Source organism: Simochromis diagramma, unplaced genomic scaffold (assembly GCF_900408965.1).
Source record: "Simochromis diagramma unplaced genomic scaffold, fSimDia1.1 OVJJ01000669.1, whole genome shotgun sequence".
In the NCBI taxonomy this organism is placed as follows: Eukaryota; Metazoa; Chordata; class Actinopteri; order Cichliformes; family Cichlidae; genus Simochromis; species Simochromis diagramma.
This window is the reverse complement of record NW_024387458.1, coordinates 3,220,206-3,241,924: the sequence shown is the minus strand read 5'-3', so window position 1 is coordinate 3,241,924 and position 21,719 is coordinate 3,220,206. Positions and strand designations below refer to the sequence as shown.

Below are 21,719 nucleotides of genomic sequence, written 5' to 3'. Positions count from 1 at the left end.
TCAGATAAACAAATAATCAATAACATGCACACGTGCATTTTTCAGCAGGTATTTAACCTATCTGTGTATTGTACAGATTGAATGCTCCATCCTGCACTGTTGCCTTAACAGTCTCCTGCAGGGCGTGAGAGGTGTTGTCCAAAATGGACATTATCTTGGCCAACAGATTTCTGGAACACTCTGTAAGCATGTCAAAGGAGCTTGCAAAGAAAAGCGTCTGGACTTTCTGTAAGCATGTTTACTTGGGAGTTTATGAGTATTGACTTGCTTTTGGACTTAATTTTTGACTCTTCACATTTTCGTATTTCAGTTTAATTTTCCAGTTCGGTGTCTTTATGCTTTACCACCTTGTTGGTTTTGTCGTTTTCGTAGAGATTATTAGCAATACCAAATCAGATCAAACATCAGTGCAGAAAGGTGGCAGAAATTTGCCCTGACTGGGTCATTCAAATACTTTTGAAGGGTCACACAGGGTCGTACTATGGAACGTATCAATTCATGAGCTCTGACTGAAGGTGACGGATCCGTGCATAAACTCTCTCAGTGTCTGCATCTTCAGGAATCAGAGTAATGCTGACCTGAGCACTGGCTTCCTTCCAGATCAAGTAAAAATGGCAGCTTGTTAATCCAGTGTCTGTGCATTGCTTTAATCCCGGTCCTGGGTACACGCCAGCAAACTCTGCAAGTGAGCCTGTGGGGCTGGTTTTAGGAGCTGCCTGGCCCTGCATCATTAGTATGTGTGAAGTCACTGTAAACATTTGATTAATTGCTGAGAAGCAATTACAAGCAATTAAAGTCCTATTATGATGGCAGTGAAGGACAACGCAAGTTAATCTGGCTATCATCACGATAATTAGCTCATCATTTCCTCACCAGGCCTAATGTACAGAAAATAATAAATAAAAAGGGTAATTTTTGGTTTTCTTGCTTAAGCTTTGCTACAATGTGTGGGCATTTTAAGCAAAGCGGCCTTTGTGTTTTGGGGCATATCATTCTCGCTGTGTAAAAACGACGTACCATTAAACCTCTCAAACTTCATTAGGCACACTTTGCGGTATCACTTGCAAATCTTCGCATGGCGACTGAGTGACAAAGCATTTTCTCTCTCTGTTCTGGTTCTAACCAGTCGGTTTTGTGCTTTGTGCATTTCTAGTGTGGCATTTGCAGAAAAAAAAGTCTCACACTCAGTCGTTCTTTTTCTCCCTCTTTCACCCTCCCTGCCCCTCTTCTGTCTCCTTTACTCTTTGTTTTTCTTTCCTCCCCCTCTAGCAACAACCAAACTACTGGAGCTTCAAGGTCAGTGCCAATATTGTGTTTGTGTTTCAGCGTAAATCTGTGCCTCTGTGTGGATTCGTCTCTTAATAGGATAACTCCATTGTGTCTTTGCATGCCTGCTTCTCCACTGCATTAGCGCTGGTCACACGTTGGCACTCACTTCTGCATTTAACTCTTTTAACACTCTTGTGCTGCATGCTGCGACATTTCTCCCTCAGAGTGTTCACATAAGAAAGAAAAAAATCCCTGCATGAATCAAATAAGTGCTTTGGTTCACTTTAAACTATGCAAGTAAGATTTCTGATATGCAATTATTGAACACAATATGCCTGTTTCATCAAATATGAGGCAAGAAAAGGTCCAGTTCAGCCTGAGAGCTGCTGGCTGGAGCTTAACTTACTGCTGCTGCTCGCTAAAATTTCCCTATAAAAAGGCACTGTACCAAGCTTGTTATTGGCTGTCTCCAGACCTGCAGATCCCTGCCTACAACTCCCATGTTGTCTGTAATTCAAATTAGGCCTGGTGTTGGTCTCCGATGGTAAAACTAAATCAATGAGAGTTTAGCAGGCAGGATGTGCAGTGGGATTGTCATTAGTGACAGAAATATGGATCAGACTGATTCTGTTCTGCAGGTTGTGCAGATGAATTATTCACCTGTTTGATTGCTGTGATAAATATTTGTTACTTGCATCATAACTAAAGCTAAGATTCCCACAGATTGAGATTTGATGTATGATATGCAAATATGTGCACGCATGTATGGGGCTAGTTTTGCTGTGCACAGGGTTTTTATCAGCAGTCTTTAGATGTATTACCTCTCTGAGTTTCTTCTGTGCAGGCAATGTAAGTGCCACGCACTTTGTGACAATCAATATTTGAGCAACAGAATTAGCCGTTGCTCCATCAAGTTTTATTATCTTGTGAAAGAACTTTATCGCCAACATTTTGGACCTCATCTGTTGAAGGTAGTCTAATTCGCCAAAGCAGAGCGAGGGCTATGATAAGCAGCTGCAAGATGGTGAAGTATAGGGAGTAACTAATTCAGGACCGCCACAATAGCAATGTGGCCATCGGGGAGGTTGGTAGACAATACAACAGCAGTCCCCAACCTTTTTTGCGCCACAGACCGGTTTATGTCCGACAATATTTTCACGGACCGTCCTTTAAGGCGTCACCGATAAATACAACAAAATAAAACCAGTACCAAAACATTGAAGATTTATTCATAACACACAGGAAAAGTCCCAGGGAAACCGAGTTAACGATAAAAAACGATTCACACCCAAGCCTCAACTCTTGTGGCCCGGTACCAAACAACTCACGCACCAGCCGGGGGGGACCGCTGCGATACAAGACAGCTGGTTTGCAACCGAAGACCAAAAGGGTTGTTTTTTTAGTAACATGGATAACTTCATCCATTCTCTGAGATGGATAAAGAAGATCTAAGTCTATAAATAGGAGTAGCCCACCAAAGTAAAGTCTGTGTAGGAAACATCGTGAAGTGCGATCGTGGCTCAAGAGTTGGGAGTTCGCCTTGTAATTGGAAGGTTGCCGGTTTGAGCCCCGGCTCCGACAGTCTCTGTTGTTGTGTCCTTGGGCAAGACACTTGACCTGTTGCCTACTGGTGGTGGTCAGAGGGCCCGGTGGCGCCAGTGTCCGGCAGCCTCGCCTCTGTCAGTGCGCCCCAGGGTGGCTGTGGCTGCAATGTAGCTGCCATCACCAGTGTGTGAATGCGTGGATGACTGGATGTGTAAAGCACTTTGGGGTCCTTTGGGACTAGTAAAGCGCTATACAAATACAGGCCATTTAAATGAAGTGTCAGATCGATCCGATTTTCAGCCTAAGCCTGACAGGTTGTTGACAGACACAAAATTCCTCTGAATCTTAACGACTCTGATGATATTTGCACAGATGCACGTGTACCTGTAGGCAGGGCACAAGGTTTTTAGCACCAGAAGCTTTCTGGTTTTCATTTCCAGTCCGCTTTGTTGTCAGACTTCTTTTGACCATTTGTGTTTGAGCAGCCTCAAAGGTTAACCAGCAATCTTAAAATTTATCTGCCACCATAAACGATGCCTGGTGGTTGGAGTGGGAGGTTTTGGCCCGTGTAAATTTTTTGCTTTTTTTAATTTGTGGTTAAACTCCTTTATTTGAAAAATAGTCTCATTGAAGCTTTTATGACTACAGTGATGTCTGTGTACTGATAGTGTTTTGGTTGGACTGTGGGCCAGCTGCTTGTAGATACTGCAGAGACATAATGTCTTTCCTTATCTGGACAGTTGGAACAGGGTCATGAAACTGCATGATCACAGCTGCTGCAAAATGTCTCTCCCATTCTCCTTGATATCGAGACAGTTCCCACAATAATGTTTGCTTCAATTCATCTGCATCTCCTCAACAATTATTTCTGCACGAGGTTAATCCTGGTCTCATTGTAAATTCCATAACAACCTTGATACCTGCAGGCTATCCCAGAAGCCCCGAAAAATTTGCCTTTTAGGCTTAAGCAGTCTGAAAGGCGTAGTATCCTCCAACAGTAGAGAACCCACTGATCTGGGAACCGTGCATCTATGTTTTAATTTCTCTGTTTGGTCATTGTTTCTGGTCCAGCAAAGAAGTGCATAAACGTAGAGTGTTTTGAAATATACTGTAAAAAGATGCAGACTTTGGCTACCATATTTGCTTCAACAGTTCATGTATTCAGATTACATACTCAGTAAGAAAAATGGTGCATTCCATCCATCAGTCCTGTCACCACAAATACACCATTAATCCTCTTACGTTTCCTTTAATACAACCAAGAGGCCAATTTAACATTTTGAGTCTAATTTCTTAACATCTAGCGCACAGATTGTCTTTAAATTTCCAGCACGTTTTCATTTCCCTTTTTATCAACTTTCAGCAGAGTTCGGTGCCTTTAAAGGCTATGTGTACTTTCTGTGCAGGCATAGGCTGTGAAGGATATCAGACTACCTCTTGGAAGTGTGAACTTTACATTTGGCGTTCTCTGTAGCGGCGAGAAAGGGATGAATGTGACCTAAAGCTGGAGCATATTACCTTCTCATGCATGGATGGATGGATTCAAAAGAGTGATTCGGACCGGAAGCGAGCAGCAGAATCATTTTCTCGTAGAAGTCTTTACACTCACAGGGTCGCCCTCTGGTGGCCCTTAGAAAGAATGAAGGTGTAGCTCTTTACACCTTGAAACCTTGCATCAGAAGGTAGTGAGGGTGGTCTCCAGCTGTGCAGTTACCCTTGGAAATACAATGGAAACTATTCTAACCTATTAACCAATTAAAAGGTAAGAAAACTACAGGTGCAGACGAGGTCATCAGATGTCGTCTTTATGGGGGAAACAGTTAAGGGCTTCAGAGCCCATGTTCTTATTTCCCTGTGATGGGCTACCCTGGCTTTTACCCAGTAACATCTGGGATAGGCTCCAGCCCTCCCAGGACCTTGAACTGATTAAGCAGTTTAAAATATAGATTGATGACTGCATTCATCTTTTAAATACAGTTTATACACAATTCAGGAACCTTATATAAGTGTAGTTAGTAAACCTTAGTAAACCTTTAGGTGTCATTATCAGGCATCCACTCCCTTAAACGTATTTATAAGACATTTTTAATCAGGTTATTTCAGTTCAAGGTGCTTTAAGAATGATTCCCATGAAGAATAAATGTAAAACAAAAGAAAAATTCTAGTTTAAAGTAGCATATAATATTTTATTTAACATGCAGCAACTGAAGTAAATAAAATAAGATAAATAAAAGCAAAAAAAGATTAAAAAAGATTAGCTAAATGGAAGCCGTGAAGTCATTAATCATGCCCTCTTATTCTTTGTGGTTTTATTGAATGCAATCTGGACTCAGTTACACACTTAGTGACAGAAAATATTAGAGATAGGATTAGTTGACATGTAGCAAAAATCCAGAGCCAAATTTAAACCCACGCTATCACAAACACGCGGTCTGCTATCCAAGATTATGAAAACACTCAGAGACCCCTGAGTGCGCCCTTATTGAATCCAGCCATCGGAATGAAACCTTGTTTCCGGCTGGAGTCGGAAATTTCACCAAGCGCTGGCGAGGCTGCAATGCAAATCGCATGACATGAAAGGATTAATTTGAAAACAGGCCCATTAGTGGTCATCACTCACTGCCAGCTTCAGCGGCTGTGGAGCTACCAGCTGGTTTCAAACCGAGGAACTTGCTCCCACTCTGTGAAAAATTATATAAAGTGACAGAGCGAGTTTACATCCAGCATCTGCAGACAGTGTTTGTGCCTTCAGCTGTGTTAGCACAGGCACGTTTGAAGAATGTCACTTAAGTTCAAGTGTCAGCTAAATAATAAGAAAACGGATCATTCAGGGTGAGCTGGAGTGTGGGCAGACTCCAGGTTTGTTGTGCGTCTGTTGTTGTGTGCGGTCTAATCATAGATTGTTGCCACTGTGACATCACCCATTGGTTCTGAAGCCTTGGCGTTACCATTTTGGCCCCTGCTATGTTGTTGTTTTAGAGCTAGTAGCAACCATATACAAGTTATTAGCAGAGCTTGGTTAGCAAGGTGCATAGCTGTAGAGCACAGGTATCTAATTATTGCTAAATACAGACTGATTGGACAGTCTTTACCACACAGGAAGCCGTATTATTTGTCACACAATCCCAATAAAAATGTTCCAAATGGCACCAGCAGCACAAAAACCTGTTGGGAGATCTAGTTCTGTGTCTCGAATTAGTGGAGATGAGGCAAATCTTTAACTTTTAAGACTTAAAAATATAAAAATGGGTTCATTATAAAAATCCTCATACACCATACAGATGTTTATATGTAAAACTATCCATAGAGGCTAAAGCTGCTTTTGGTCCCAGGCTGTGAACATATTTATTTCTGCTGTAAAGTTGGACATTTTAACATGTGAAGTATTTGGACGGACTTGGTTTTGGAGTCAACCCCATGTGGCCGTTAGAAGAACTGCAGGTCCACTTTGGTTTTTATTTTTTAGCCCTGGAGGTTGATGACTGGGTATAATAAGTATCACATTTCCTGTAATTATGTCCAGAGGATCAGCAATTAAAACAAAAGTCACAATAATTAATGAGCTGATCTTACTAAATGAATTTCAGGTGATTTAAACTGAGCTGGAGGCAGCTGCTACAGGCGGCAGATGTTCTGTGTGAACACTCCTGCTCCTGTTTCTGGCCCCAGACAATAACTTACTCTGATGTTTGAAGTTTCCTTTAGCTTTGAATTTATAATTTTGGGTATTTTTATGTTTCATTCTTCACCTCATGCACATTTCTGTACCTATTTTGTGCATTTTGCTGTGTGTGTTTCTGTGTGTTACTAGTCTGTGCAGCCACCAGTTGTACATCTGCGTGTGCTGGCCAGGACACTCTTGCAAAAGAGATTTTTAATCTCGAGAGTCATAAAGGTTTAATAAATAAAAAAATGAATAGCGATAAATAGATCCCGCTGAGGATTTATGTGCCTCAGTTCTTCTGAGATATTAAACTTTAATAGCAAACAAAGAAATTAGATTGGAATTGGGATGCTGTTTATAAAAAGAAAGAGTGATTTTCGCCCCACAACAAACCATTTTAACCTTTAGTATATAGATGTGGAGTCAAGTTCTTCAGCTCACATAATCATATCAACACTATTAATGACTAGATAAACTGAAAGTAGATGAGAAAACAAAGCAGTTTTTTCAGACTTGACAGTTGGAAAATAGAAAAATGCTCAAAGGAAACAGTTTAAGTTGTTTTGTGGAAGAAGAATCAAATTTCTTTACATCTCGGCCATGTAAGGATCAACGTGAGACTAAAATGCATTATTAGTTCCACATCAGGCTTGAATAAATTATGCACATTGAACGGACCCATGTGACCCTTACTTTCATTGAGCTTGTGTTGTGCATGTGCTAACCTAAGCACTTACTGCAGCTTACATCATCTTAACCATAAAATTACTTGATAATCTGAAAGGCATCCTTGCATACCTACTGCTGATGCAGCAAATCTGAACTCTGCTCAAGGATTTTCTGTAATGGAACAATGAGAATGCTGCTGCTTTTTGAATTAAATGGGATGTGAAATGTCAAAGGATAAGGTTGAGGGGATAAAACCAAAACTAACAATGAACTTGTGTGTCTGTATGTGTGTGTGTGTCTCGTTCCTCTCTGCAGTGGAGCTCCACCCCTGTCCAAAACAGCTGTCCTCTTTACCATGAACACAGCAAACTGTAGTTTATATATAGCACCTGCACAACATTACACAAATATTGTTAGTCAATACAGCAGTAAGGATGCTCTGAATTAAAGTTTCTGGCCCTGGAGCAACCTTAAAAACAAAAATCAAGGTCAGTGAAATTTTATACCTTCATTTGTAGAGAAGTTAAAGGTTGTGCTGCTAGTAAGTCCAACTCATTCACACCAGGTAGCAGTTTGCAACATGACAGAGCTGACCACGACGGCTAATATGTTCAAACCCTCCCCTATGGCCACAAAATGTAGGTGTGACTGCAGGGCAGACCCAGAGTGGACTTGCGAGGTTATCTCTAAGGTGGCTTTGGAAAAACTCAGCATTCCCTGTAAGAGCTGGAGGCAGTGGCTGAGGAGAGGGAGATCTGAGAAGCTGTGCTAAGATTCCTGCCTGTAGGACCAGGACTCAGAGACCCTGCAGGATGGAGCTGATAAACTATCTTTGCTCTGTCCAGCAAAGCACCTAACCCATAAATAACCCCCAAGAAAAACACTGTGCAAGTGCAAACAGTTACTTCACTGCTTCTCTTTGCATTCACTGAACAAAGATGACATGTAGAGAGGTGTGCCTGCAGCAGGACTGCAAGACCTCACACTTCCAGGCTGTATAATTAGTCTTTGTCCAAAAAATATCTTGACTTTTTTTTTCTGAAGTCCCTACTTTTACAATTACCTAAAAACGCTGTATAGCTCTACTTTGTGGTAGAGAGGAGCATTCATGGTTCCATCAGTTACAGCAAGTCGTGCAGGTCCTGACTGTAGGACAGCAGCCCCAACATCATGTTTAACTGTTGCGGTGATGTTTTTTATTAAATGTGTTTAGTTTTAGTCCAGATGGGACTCAAAAGTTGAACCTTTTAGAAGATTTGTCTCTTTTCAGTCCACAGAATATTTTTCCCCCCAATTTTTTTTTCTTTGGCAAAAGTTGAGCTGTTGTGTTGTTTTTCATCAGTCTCTTTCTTATGGTTGGATCATGAACTCTGACCTTAACTGAGGCAAGTGAGGACTGCAGTTCTTATTCTGGGTTCTTCTGTGACCTCCTGGGTGATGCATTGATGTGCTCTTGGAGTAATTTTGGTAGACAGGCCACTCCTAGGAAGGTTCACCTTTTTTCCAAGCTTTCTTAGAATTAGCTATTTTGTTAACTACATAATGTTCTCTAAGACAGCTGTTTGTACATCAAAGTACAAGCAGAAATTTCAAGCCATCAGCCTGTATATCATCATACACTTTGCCAATTTTCCTTCTCGTCCCATTTGTACTCACCACTCAGTTAGCATACATCTTGCCCGGACCTTGTCAGACGATTTAACATAGCCTACCAAACATATTGTTGCTTTTGGTTCAGTGAGGACTCTTTCAAAGGAGGTCAAACTTCTCTAAGAACTAATGCTCTTTAGCTTACCTGGCGCTATGTTAGCATTCACAGCATGTCTTTATCCTGTCTTCCTTCTCTCACCCAAACCGGTCGCAGCAGATGGCCCCGCCCCTCCCTGAGCCTGGTTTTGCTGGAGGTTTCTTCCTGTTAAAAGGGAGTTTTTCCTTCCCACTGTCGCCAAAGTGCTTGCTCATAGTGGGTCATCTGATTGTTGGGTTTTTCCCTGTATGTATTATTGTAGGGTCTACCTTACAATATAAAGCGCCTTGAGGCGACTGTTGTTGTGATTCAGCGCTGTGTAAATAAAACTCAATTGAACTGAATTCATCAACTTCTGCTAACAGGTGATGTGCTCTGTCCCTGGGCCGCCTGAAGCCCTAAGACATTTAGCTTTCATGATATAGTGTCCTGAATGTTTGGAGCTCTTTTGGTCTCATAATTCCCACCTATGGGCGCTGCACGCCGTTACCTAAACCCTCTTTGACAGAATTTTCTTTAAGGATATTTAACAGGAAACAGATACTGAAGCAGCAAATTAATTCATTCATAGCTTTTGTGCAGTTTTTCATTGCAGAATGTTCAGTGGTCAAATATTCCCACCCTGCACCCAGCGAGAACCACTGTTCAACAGCTAAATTCACTGCTGTGCTTTTTAAGAGAGCAATAATCTTAGAATAAATACAATTATTTTGTAACAGGCGCTCAGTTAAGTCAAATGAGGCAAAAGCATCAAATTGAAAGGCACTGGAATTATCCTTGACTATACATGAATACACAAAACAAACTATTATTAGTTTCAGACGATGTGGGAGGGCTTACGGATTGATTAAAAAAAACATCCAAGTTGAGTCATTTGCAGAAGTAGCACACAAAAATTGTCGATTAATCCACGGCTGAAAATAGTCCTTAGCAAATCGAGTATTTCCTCCTTTGTGCTATAAGTGCCCATCTGTTTGTAAAATGACTGTGCCTGTTTTCATAAAATGAAAGTGTATATTTAGGAGTATTTCTTAAATACTTCCAGAAATCACTGAGCTTGAGAGCTGAGCATCAGAGACAGGGTAGGGACAGATGGGCACATTGTCGGTTTGGGTTTTTTCAGAGGATCGTCGACAATAAGAAATTAGAGTGACGGCTTTATCCTTTAACACAGACAGACAATAACAAATGCTCGGCTGTGCTGAAAGTGCTTGAATATCGGTGCTTAATTACATATACATCCAGCATATGTACTTTGCAAAAATAGCCTCTTTTATTTTGATATATGGCTAATCTCTCGTGTTACAGTTTGCATCTCGTGCTCCTTTCGTCATGTACGTTCACAGTAGCTCTCTCGCTGCCTCGTCTGTTTAGCTGGTGACAAACACACATGCTGGCTTTTTTCCCATTCTCCCCCTATTTGTTGCTGGTCTGCTGCCCATACAGGATTGGTTATCGCTCCTCTTCCTCTCAGGGAGACGGGGAGTCTCGCCTCCTCTTCTGATGCAATAGAAACCCCTGCAGCAGTGCACCGCTGTGCTCATGTGTGTGAGGCTGTGTATGTGTTTAATAGTCCCCTGCTATTCCCCCTTTGATGTCTCCAGCTTGCTAAATGCACACAAACATCGGTGGCGCTCGTACTGATTGGACGCAAGCAAATGGGAATATAGATTCTTATATTATATCACACATTTCCTCTCACACGCTCCCCTTGCATGAGGATTTTCAGCTCGTCAGCGGGGCTGAACATGGATTCAAACACCAGGCAGCAATTGCTGCTGACAGTGTCAAAGACACAATGGAGCAGAGTGCTGCATAATTCTCCTCTTTTCATCACTCCCAGCCTCACTTATACAAATATTAATGCTGCATTTTACATCTCATGTCCGCTTGTCTTTCTGTCGACAGTGGCCAGAGTAATCACCGCCTATTGTCGCTTTTTCTTTGCCTTGGTGTTTAATTTGGGGCGGGGGTGGGGGGGGGGGGGGGGGGGGGTGGACCATACTGTGGGGCTTAGATAGGGAGTGGGGATCCTACTGAAGCTGCATCCAGTATTGCACTTGTTCATCAGCCTTCTTCGTTACTGAGGGAATGATAATGGGGCCTACTGGGATTATTTTGTAACCATAGTGACGAAGCAGAGGAAATGTTTAAATATGCATACCTGGCTTTATTACATCTTGTGTTCCTCAAACCTCACCGATGTTTATCAGGTTATGTCTGTGCAGCTACTAGATTTTGTCATTTTTATAAAACGGATCAAAAATTTGCATGTTTCATGTGAACAGAAATATTTTTCTGTGGATCCGTTTTAAAAATATAACGTGTACATGTGAACGTAGCTCAAGGCTGAAGTGGCAAAAACGGCAGTTCCTTCGGTTGTCGTGGGCATGGTTGGTCTTATTATTATTATTATTTCTATTAAATACATATATTATTTGTCACATAAACAATACAACATATAGTGAACATGCAGTGAAATGCTGGTGTCTGAGCTGTGGGCAGGATGCAGTCGTAGGGAGAGAAGTTCATTCATTCAGCAGGGGTCCAGAGTAGAGGCGCTTCTCCTCCTTAAAAAGAGCCAGTTGAGATGGTCCCCTCCTGGGTCAGGTGTTCCAGGCATGTCCTCCCAGGAGGAGACCTGCTGGATAAATTATATCTCTCATCTGACCTGGGAATGCCTCGGTGTTCCCCAGGATAAGCTGGAGGAGGTGGTTGATGAGAGGGAGGTTTGGACCTCTCTGCTTAGGCTGACCTGCGAGTTGTCTCGGGATAGGTGGAAAAAAATGGATGGATGATTTGTTTGTTATTATTTTAGATGTTTTTTTCTTTTATTGGGATGGTTGTCTTATATTATAGAAAAATTATATGCACAATGCACCACACATTTCAATGGCAACGTGATAATTTAATAATGTGTCTTTGTATTTAACAGCTCATTTCAAGCGTTTTTCTTCTTCGTTATCATTTTAGAGTTAACGTGTTCATAAGCAGCACTAAAAGGATGATTAAAGATGATTAAAGATTAAAGACAGTTTTAAAGACAGTTTTTGATATTGTCCATTAAAAAGTAATCAAAATTTATTTTGATATCTGAGTGTTTCTTAGTTTTACACTAGTTGTTTCATTTTTTTTCACCAGGAGCATCCCTGTTAGATTAGTGTCTGCTAGGAAGCTAAGTGGAATCACTGAACTGGACTTTTCCAATGTGTTATTGCCTTTAAGAACATTTTATAGTCTTTTTCTCTTCTCAGCAGTCTCGTAAATGTTTCAGTAATGAAGAGAATCATCCACTAAAACTTTTATTTTCATTCAAAGGACATTTTTTAAAGGATTTGTCTCTTTTGGGAGCCCAGAAGCATTGCAAGACACTTGTTCGTCTTTCATGAGTCTTACACAGAGAATATGGCAGACAGAGCAGTTTCCATACAGAGACATCCCCAGACTACCCGTGCCATATTTGTCCCAGTGAGCTAGCTCATCTCTAACGCATTCAGACAACAGCTTCTGTGGCCCTCGTGCTGTTTGGCTGTTGATATGATGCTTGGTGGAAAATCGCTATTCCCCAATCTGACTCGGAGAATAGCCGGAGCGTTTTCCGCCGCTAAAAGGCTTAGGAGGCCGACTGCTGCAGCGCTCCCCGACTGGCGCTGCGCTGAGGCACGTGGCCAGAATCACTTATTGACACTTCACTGCCATCTGCCAAGACTGCGAGGTTTGTTTAGCAGGCTGAACTCTGTGGAAAGCAATAACTGGATGAGAACTTCCCTCTAGATTTTATGTGAAAGAAAATGATCCTTCACTTTAGGCTATATAACTGAAGTAATGTAGAGATGAAAGGCTGTATTTACACCCCAGACTTGGCTGGCTGTAGGGTTCACAAGGGTTTTTTTTTTTATTATTTATTTTGTAAATAAACTAAAAATCGGGTCACATACACTTTGATGCTAAAGTATAAAAGCTCAGATCAAAATACTTCAAAATTGTCAATAGGGAAAATCCGAGCAGGGAAATGAGCAAAAGGCTCCCTGCTCTCATGGAGGTTTTGCCTCTAACTCGAAAACAAGTGCCCTTGAGCAAGGCAATTAACCCCCAGCTGCTCCTGCGAAGCTGCTCTGTGGGAAATAACTGCGGCTGTATCGGGCAGCGCACCACTGAACACATCACGCGTGCTCCTCCTTCACCTGCCTCTCCCCCCTCGGGCTGTTGTTGCAAAGATGTGCGGCCTGCCGACTCGCATCTTCCAGCCGAGGCTGCTTTGTAAAAAGTCCTCGTATAATGTGGCACCCAAACATGCCGTTAGGCGGGTAGGGATTGGGATGCTCTCAGTTGTGAGTCTCACTGGAAAGGAATGCCACGGCATGTAGAGGTAATGTCCATGAAATTGCTGGGTCCAGGGGTGTGGCAGCTGTGTCAGGGGTGGGGGCTCTGCACAGCTGTGCACAGCTGCATCTTAAGTCAGTATCTTGTGTGTTAGCTGGTAGTAACCATTCAGAGTTGCCACACTGAGGTTTGGAAAGCATCAGAAAGAGCTGTGAATATTTTTACAGAAGCCTCTAAAGAGATCAAGGTGAGGAGCTAATGAAGCTGAAGCTCTTTTCATGCTTTTAAACAAGAATCTGGAAGTAGAGGTAAGGGTCAACTGTGCTGAATGGAACATGATATTTAGTGTAAATCTTTTCAAAAACTCAGTGAGAGGTTTTTAAGTTATAAGTAGCACGATATTGTGTTTAACTTGATTCATACTCTTAATAACACCACGTTTTTTCTGCCTGGTATTAACTGAAATTGTTTAACATTAGCTGAACTGAGAGTCGTGTTTCAGCTCGCACTGAGGTAAAAATCTCAATCTGTCATTTTCTTTCCTGCAAAGAATAAATGTTGTTTTCAATAACACTTACAAAAATGTCAAACGCACACTTGCCACCATGACACCAGAAAGGCTGTTAAAAAAGATTAAAAATCAAAATATTCACACTCTGCTCCTCACTTGATATTTTCTCTTTTTCAAACTGTTCTCTGTACCAAGAGATGGTTGTGTGGGAAAATCCCAGTAGATCTGCAGTTTCTGAGCAGCCAGTCTGGCACCAAGAACCACGCCCCCCTTCAAAGTCACTAAAAATCACCTTTCCTCTCTATTTCCTTCTACTTAGCAGGTCCTCTTGACCACTTCTATATGCCTAAATGAGAGAATTAGTGAGAAAATGTTAGTTTTAAGGAATCCTGGAGTCCTGCCAGTCATGTGACAGAGCTCGAGGGGCACCTTGACACTTGAACTGTCTGCATTCCCACCACATTCGCCCAGATCCCTGCAGAGATGCCTGCTGGTCTCTGGAGGATCACTGGGGGAGTTTTAAAACAGTAAAACAGCACAGGAATGATTAAATATGGTGCTCAGGTGGGGATAAAAGGTCAGACAGAGGTCTGAGGGGCCTTGACACAGAAATAGTTGAGCCAAAATTGATATCCAACAATAGCCAACCAAGTCACCATTTTCCCCACATCATTCTTCCATTTTAAATAATTAGGGTGATTTTGTTGGCTCAGGATTGTTGCCGTGATCATAACATCGCACAGAGTTCACCTCTCCCCGTGTTGGCAGTAGGAACAGACCTGGTGAGCAGCCAGCTGCTTGTTTATTGTCATGGAAAAAAAGACACAGCAGATGACTAATGTTTCAAGATATTAAATTGATTTCCACTTAAATTAATATATCATATTTCATGTGACAGATAAGAAGTGGCTCGTTACTGATAAAGTCAGGGAGAAAGCAGGTTTTTTAAGTTACTGCCTCGTGTTACAAGCTGTTGAACCACAGACTGTGTTTCACACAGGACCGTAGAGTCCTGCGCAGGTAACGCATCATGGTCTGAATCTGGTGTTTTTTTCTTTAGTCATTAAATAGTGATAAAGCCCACACATTTCCATCTGTGCTGGTAACAAATTGTTGGTTTGGTGCAATTGAAAGCCGGGTTTACACGAGTACATTTAAAAAGACATGAGCTCAAACTGCAGGTGCCTGGAATAAACCAGGCTGTCCTTTGCAGTACAACACCGAGGAGCATTTTCTACATAAAAAATGTATTAATGGAAAGTTGACAGTTTTATTCTGTAACGGCTCATATAGTCTGACAAAGGTGGAACAAGTGAAATTATCCACGTTGTCTTCCTTCAGTGATTACAGTTCAATTTGAAAGAGAAAGCCATGTGATTATGTGCACCGCCCTTCTGCGCTCATGAAATTCATTGAATCTCTCATGCAAGAAAACGTATGCACTGGATGCTTCAGCTTTCAGGGAAGACTGATGTTTAAAGCACTCCGTGTAGCTGGATCGACTTCACAGACCTTTGTGTCCATTGCAGAGTAATAAGACTCTGAGAATGCCTCCTTAAACAAGGAGCCTGAATATATTCAAGCTAAACAGAGATCAGGACAAAATTTATTGACTGCAATCAGTCAGTCCAGTGTCTCAGCAGGGCTGGAGCCTGTCCCGGGTGTCACTGAGCGAGTAACCCATTTTATTCATATTAGGAATCATTTTTTATGTAAAAAAATAGCTTATCCTTATTTTGAAGAGCTAATGCTAGCTTGATTAGCAAGCTGTATTCATGAATTGTATATGAGCAAGCCACAAACGCCTGCTAATTAGCGCCGAGTTGTAAACCATCCATCCTTCCAGGACTTCTGCTGTAATTTCTCCAGCATGCCCTGGGGTCTCCTCCAAGCTGGACATGCCTGAAACACATCACTGTATAAACACATCACTTTATGAACACATCACTTAATAATTCATTCACAGAGCAACAATTTGGGGTTCAGTGTGCTCACCGTCTGGCCAGGAGGAGCAACGCTCTTCCACCCCTGCTGGAGCCCCCGCTGCTGCCACCGTTCCCAGTGTGTGTAATAATAATCATTCACAGTTTATTTGGTGTGTCCTGCACCTCAGCAGGGAGGATTCGTAAACTGGTCTCTTAGTTAATGCAAAAACAATGTAAGCAGTGATACACGGTGGCTAAAAAAAATAATCTCTGTCGGAGTAGTAGAGTAAAGCAGCAGCTTGTCACTGAGTCAGGCAGAAGAAGAACTAAAGGTTATGTGGTTTGTGTATAAGATCAAGTCACTGAACTGAAACACTCTACTGTGTTTGCACTGATGGTGCTTTCTGGAGCATTTTAATGAAATTATTTCACCATTCCTGTGGGCTGCTGTGTGAAACAGACCATCCAAGAGGTTTGTGAGTCAGATTTAGTGAGTCGAATTATTGCGTTTTATTATTCTGTTGGGGATGAGTTGGTACCCCGAGTATCACGGGGCCTTGTTCATGAATTGGGGGAAGAAGGAAGGAGAGACTAACTATGTGTTGGTTCGGCATCTGCACTGATGTGCTGATGCAACACTGGTCTGCTGTGGTGAAGAGCGGGCTGAGTGTGGAGGTGAAGCTGTCGATTTTTGTTCCTCACTCTCAGTTATGGTTATGAGCTCTCGCTAGTGACTGAAAGAAAGAGATCCCAGACACAAGCGTCCATCCAGAACGTCTCCCTGGATTATGGGCGGTGTTATTGGAATGGAGATGGTGTTTCTGCCTCTAAAGTGTTTGTCAGTATGCGGGCTGAACCTTTCTCCTTCAGAACCCACACATCATTTAGCCTTTGATGCTGCGCCTCGACATCAGAAATGATTTCAGTAAAGCACGAGATGAAAAGAGTTGCTTTTAATCACTTCAGTGTAAAAACGAATCACTTGGAAGAACAGGCAATAAAAAGAGCACTTGTCATAATTTCAGAATTGCTAAGAGCACTTTTCTTTGAAACATCTGATTTTTTTTTAATTTATATATCTGATTTAGCGTTATCCGACCTTTCAGAGGTTCTCTGGCTCTCTCGAGGCCTTAGCATTACACAAATCAATTTTATGTACACTTCAGATTTGAAAATTGATCACGCTTTCCATGAGATTTGAAAAATATATCACTGTGCATGTGTTTCTTTGCCCAGCTTATCACTGCAGCCAAAGTCATTTTAATGAGTCTTGTGAGGGGAGTGTGAGGGAGGAGGTCCTCTGGGAGAGATCCTGTGGGAAGCTTTATTGACTGTTACTGTGGAAAATAAAACGGCGGAGTTAAACGTACAGCCAAGCTTCACGTCTGTCTGTTAACCGAAATTAAAAGAGAGAATCTTTTTTACTCTGTTTACTCTCCCCTTTCTCTGGTGAATATACGCTCTGTTTCTAACCCTTATCTGCTCTTTTTCCCTTCTTCCCTTCACGATTCGCTGAACACAAACTTTATAATTCCCGGCTCTTTTCTCCCCGCCAGCTTGATTCTTGTGCGCTGGAAGGCAGAAGGTGTGCAGTGTCTGGCTGTCGAGCGCACTCCGAGACCATAAATCTCCAAACATATGAGAGGAGGCACACATAGTCTGTCAGCCTGTTCTCGGTGTTAAAAGACATGTGGGTGCATGTGTTTCGCCATTTTTTTTTAATTTAAAGGACTCTTGAAATGATATTAATGAAGAAAGAGCAAACCCCCAAGAGATAATTTAGTGGAGCAGACTGTAAGTGTGCATTTTATCCTCAGATTTGATGTCTTTTGACGTGATTGTTGGCGTTTCCTACATGTTTGCGCACACATGCGTGGCCCGCTGTAGCCTCCAGAAATCAAACAGCACCCATAGAGTGTTAGTGAGGACTAAGCAAAGAGCACGGATGCATAAGACAATTGGGGCTGGCTTCACGTGGCACTGTGGGAGCTCATTACTGTAGTCTTTGGGCTGGAAAATGTCTGTCAGTAAGGATTCATTAAAAGCCAACCTGCTGCAGGAGCTCCTGGTAGGGCTGTAATGAGAGGTCCTTCTCAATTTGGGCTTCCCAGTGGTTTCAGATTGGACAGGTGAAATATTAGCAGCAATCTGCATTACAGATAGAGGGGCTGTCCAGGCCAGAGTTTGGATTTGCTGGAGTCATTAGCATCACAATGCCCCAGTTGGCTCAGTTTTTTTTAGGAGTATTTGAAACCACCAGGCTCTCGGTCACGTGCTCTGAGCCACCAGCAGAATATCATCCACTTATTTCAGCTTCAGAAAGATTTGTCAGCACCAGCTGCTGCCTCCTACATATCAGAACATTTAGTGGAAACATTGTTTGAATAGTTTTTTGTGTCCCATTAACGCAGGCGGCCCTGAGTTTGACTCGTGGGTTTGTTTAACCTGGCTGTCTGAGCTGCTCTAATTTTAGGCTTCGGCTCACTTTGTTTTGAGTCTCTGTGCGTAGATGAAGACGTAAAGCTTCTTTGTCTGAGGTTAAATGTGTGTATTTGTGCTAAAAGCAGGTTTTTACAGTCTCTTTTGTTTCTTTGCATTGATTTCCCGAGGCCAATTTTGTTTGCTTTCTGTTCTCCATGTGTTTTTGGTGTCAGCTCATTGATCGCTCTGCATCATCCGTGCTTTTATTTTTCTCTCCTGACTTCTCGACTTCTGTCTCGCAGACTCGCACGCCACGTGTGACACGACTCAGCCCGACACAGCCAGCTCTCGCCGACCAGGCCAGCAGGGTATCCTTCGCGTCAGCCGAAAATCTGGAGAGCATGTCAGACCCTGATATTCCCATCGGCTTCAACAGGATGAACCGGCTCCGCCAGAGCCTGCCGCTGGCCCGCTCGTCCAGCCAGGCCAAGCTGCGGGCGCCAGGTCAGTCCGCTGTCTTTGAGTAAAATTGAAAAATTTCATATCTCTCATATTTAGATTGTGTCGAGGCCCATCTGTGATATCCACTCAGCAGAAATGACGAAAACGACTTGAACCTTTCCGATTCTGTGCAATAAATGAGATCATGTAGGGGTTAGACATGTGCACGTACAATCTGCTCACGGCGATGATGACTACAAACTTTCTACAATAAAATCCAAAGATGTTTCAGGAGATTGGAGCCTTCAATTATGCAGACAGCTTTTAGTTTCATTCAGCAAAATTTTTATTCAGACTAAAGTTTAAAATCTTGACATTTTAGGGTGTGGTTGTCCTTTTTTCCTGTTTATTCATAAAGTCTCTGTAATGTTGTTTTAATAGTAAATTATTTCAGTGGGAAAAAAACACCTCAGTTGTCATTTTAAACTCTGTGCGGGTGAAATCTGTTTCTCATTTCTTTGAACCACAAATGAGAAGTCGCGACAGGATTCATCTCCCAGTAATAACATTTACTTTTTTTTATTGCAGTCACACTTTCAGACTTTTTTGGCTGATTGGTCAGAGATAACAAGCTTGTTACTCCAAGGATGGTTCCCACTGCTTCTCCAAACTCTGAGTTAAATTGCTGACTGCAGACTGATGATTACAAAGAAGTGATGCTTGAGAGAAAAACACTGTTACAAGTACTGATTTTTTTTTTAATGTTAGCTCATTTTATTTGAGGCTTATTTTTTACTTCTAGACTAACTTTTGAGATTAAAAATCTTTATTTGTGCTGACATCTCTGCTGGTGGCCATTACCGAGACTCCTTTGATTAAAGGGGAGCTTTGCCAACAGCTCTTGGCTTAAATTTACCCACTGCTGCACCCATTGGCTCAGTGAAATCCTCAAACCAGAGAAAAATGTAGAGCAACAGACTCACAAGACATTTATCGATATCAATGCTCCCCCAAGATGTTTTTTTTCACCGCCCAGAAACCCTGACACAGGTGTGATGTGATGACTGACCTTGTTTCCGAGTCATTGGCTCCAGCCCCAATAATGCTGGGAACCGGAGATCTTACAGCCGAGGCAATGCAAGTGTAAAGCAGGACCAATGGAGTCAAGGGACTGTCCTGCTATCTTTATTGAACTATATGAGGGTCTGAAGGTTAAGTCACATTTGGTGGCGCGCTCAAAGGCACAAGTCAGAATTACTGTGCCAAAATTCAGCAGTGTCTGTAGCTCAATCTTTAAAAAAATAGTGTGGTTTCACAGACTCGCACAGAAGGGCTGGGACTGGAGGGATGTTTGGCTGCCCACCTCTCATTAGAGAGTGATAACCCGAGCCTTCAGACATGCACTGCACCCCTGAAGCTTCGTAAATATTACCCAGGGGAGCTGAACGTGAGAATAGAAGTGTCAGACTCGGTTGGATCAAACATTAAACGGTGTTTAATGTTTGATCCAACCAGCTCCAACTCTGGAGCTGGTTGGAGTACTGTGTGGTGTCTGAATGAGCACCTGTATGAATAGAACAAGTCATTATCCACAGAATTTATGACAAACAAGTGGGTATCATGTGTCCTCGTGTACGCTCTACCCGAGCATATCCCTCTGCTAAAAGTATTTCCAGGAGTCACAAAAATGTGCGAAAATGTTTGTAAATGAGTCCCAAATCACCGTTAGCACTGGCTGTTCACTCAATTTCAACCCATCAACCCCATTCAACCCTTCTAAACTGTTGTAGTTTGAGCTTAGCATAAGCACATCCTGACTGAGCCACTGCACAGCTGTGGACACAGCTTACCTTGACTTATGAAAAGTTTCTGACTACAGTTGGTTACTTGCACAGCAGCTTCCCCTCCCGAGATCCTCAAACAAACTACACGTCAGGTCCTTTTACATGTTTGACCTGTGAAACGCAAATTTTAGTGCTTTCGCTGCGATTCGATGCTGTTTTCTGATTCCCTTTAACATTTTATTCTCACCATTCGTCTCCACTTTCTTCCTGGTTATGTTTGGAGCTTGATATGAGAGTAAAGGTTGTCTGATTCCAGTCACTGATTCAAATCTGTCCACTGAGGTTTCATTTCATCAACAGTCAGCACAGCAGGCGGAGCTAATTGACTCTTATTTTCACTTCTTCTATCAGCCTTCATTTGTGGACGTGTATTGACAACCTCACTTTGATTGATACGTCGGGCGGCCATCACTCGCTTAATCTGATTTGATGTTTCTGACAGGCAGCCGTAAACAAGACACATTAGCTCTGTTCCTGTACGGCACTGTCCTCCTTCAGGTAATGTTTGAGTTGACTGAAGGCATCGAGTGTTAATCTAGTGAAGCTGGCGAGGCCCTCTGAGTGTCAAGTGAAAGTCAGACTTCAGTGCACTGCCTATAGGAGTGCTGAATATAAACAGAGCTGTCTAATGCCTCCAAATGATCTCGCCGAGTTACCTGTCGTCTTTGATTAATGGCCGTGGCAGCAAGCGAAACCATTTCCTCCTTAAAAGCATCTTTATAGCATTTGCAGGACACAGAAAATGTAGGACAAGCCAGAAAAATGTCAAGAGTTTCAAATGTTTTATACCACATAAACAGCATATTAAGATAAGCATCAACTCTCTGTGAAACGTTCTATCATTTCATTTCATGTTTGCTCTTCTTCATGCTTTACCAGGCTGTAGCGCAGGCGTCAGTTTTTTTTATATTATCCTCAATCGTGAGCTAAAACCCCAAACGTGTAAGTTGCCTCCATCCTTAGGGATATCTCACCATCACCTCCGCCCTTCAAAAGGTTTAAACTGTTCTCTAAAAACGAGCCTTTTACATTATAACACATCTGAGTCAGTGTTAATTTTACTTTCTGCACTTGGAGTCGGTGAGAATTTCACTGCGTCCACTCGGAATTCCAGCTTCCATTTAAAGTGAGGCTGATAATTATGTGTTGCTCCATGTGACTTTTCGCATTTCACAGCACAGCAGTGTGAGCCTTAGCTATAGTAGCCTCTTTATTAGGTACATCAATACATTTCGTCAACTGTTCTGCCATCACATTCTTTTTTTATTGATCCGCTTTCAGTTACATGTTTTATAACAGACATCACAATCTCAGAATGTAAAGGAACAAGGAGAACAAACCATTAGAAATATGTCGATGT

At 42.2% G+C, this 21,719-nt stretch overlaps 1 protein-coding gene across 9 annotated transcripts in view; it reads left to right on the top strand.

The window, feature by feature from the left end:
• Positions 1 to 21,719, top strand: part of LOC120723060 (SRC kinase signaling inhibitor 1-like) — a 134,594-nt gene that overhangs the window by 68,959 nt on the left and 43,916 nt on the right. For 8 of the 9 annotated variants that reach the window (XM_040014348.1, XM_040014347.1, XM_040014349.1 and 5 more), the window contains 2 exons: positions 1,270 to 1,296; positions 18,377 to 18,578. In XM_040014348.1, the coding sequence (XP_039870282.1) occupies positions 1,270 to 1,296; positions 18,377 to 18,578 (229 nt within the window). The remainder of the gene's footprint in view (positions 1 to 1,269; positions 1,297 to 18,376; positions 18,579 to 21,719) is intronic. The other variant, XM_040014350.1, reaches the window with a different exon arrangement.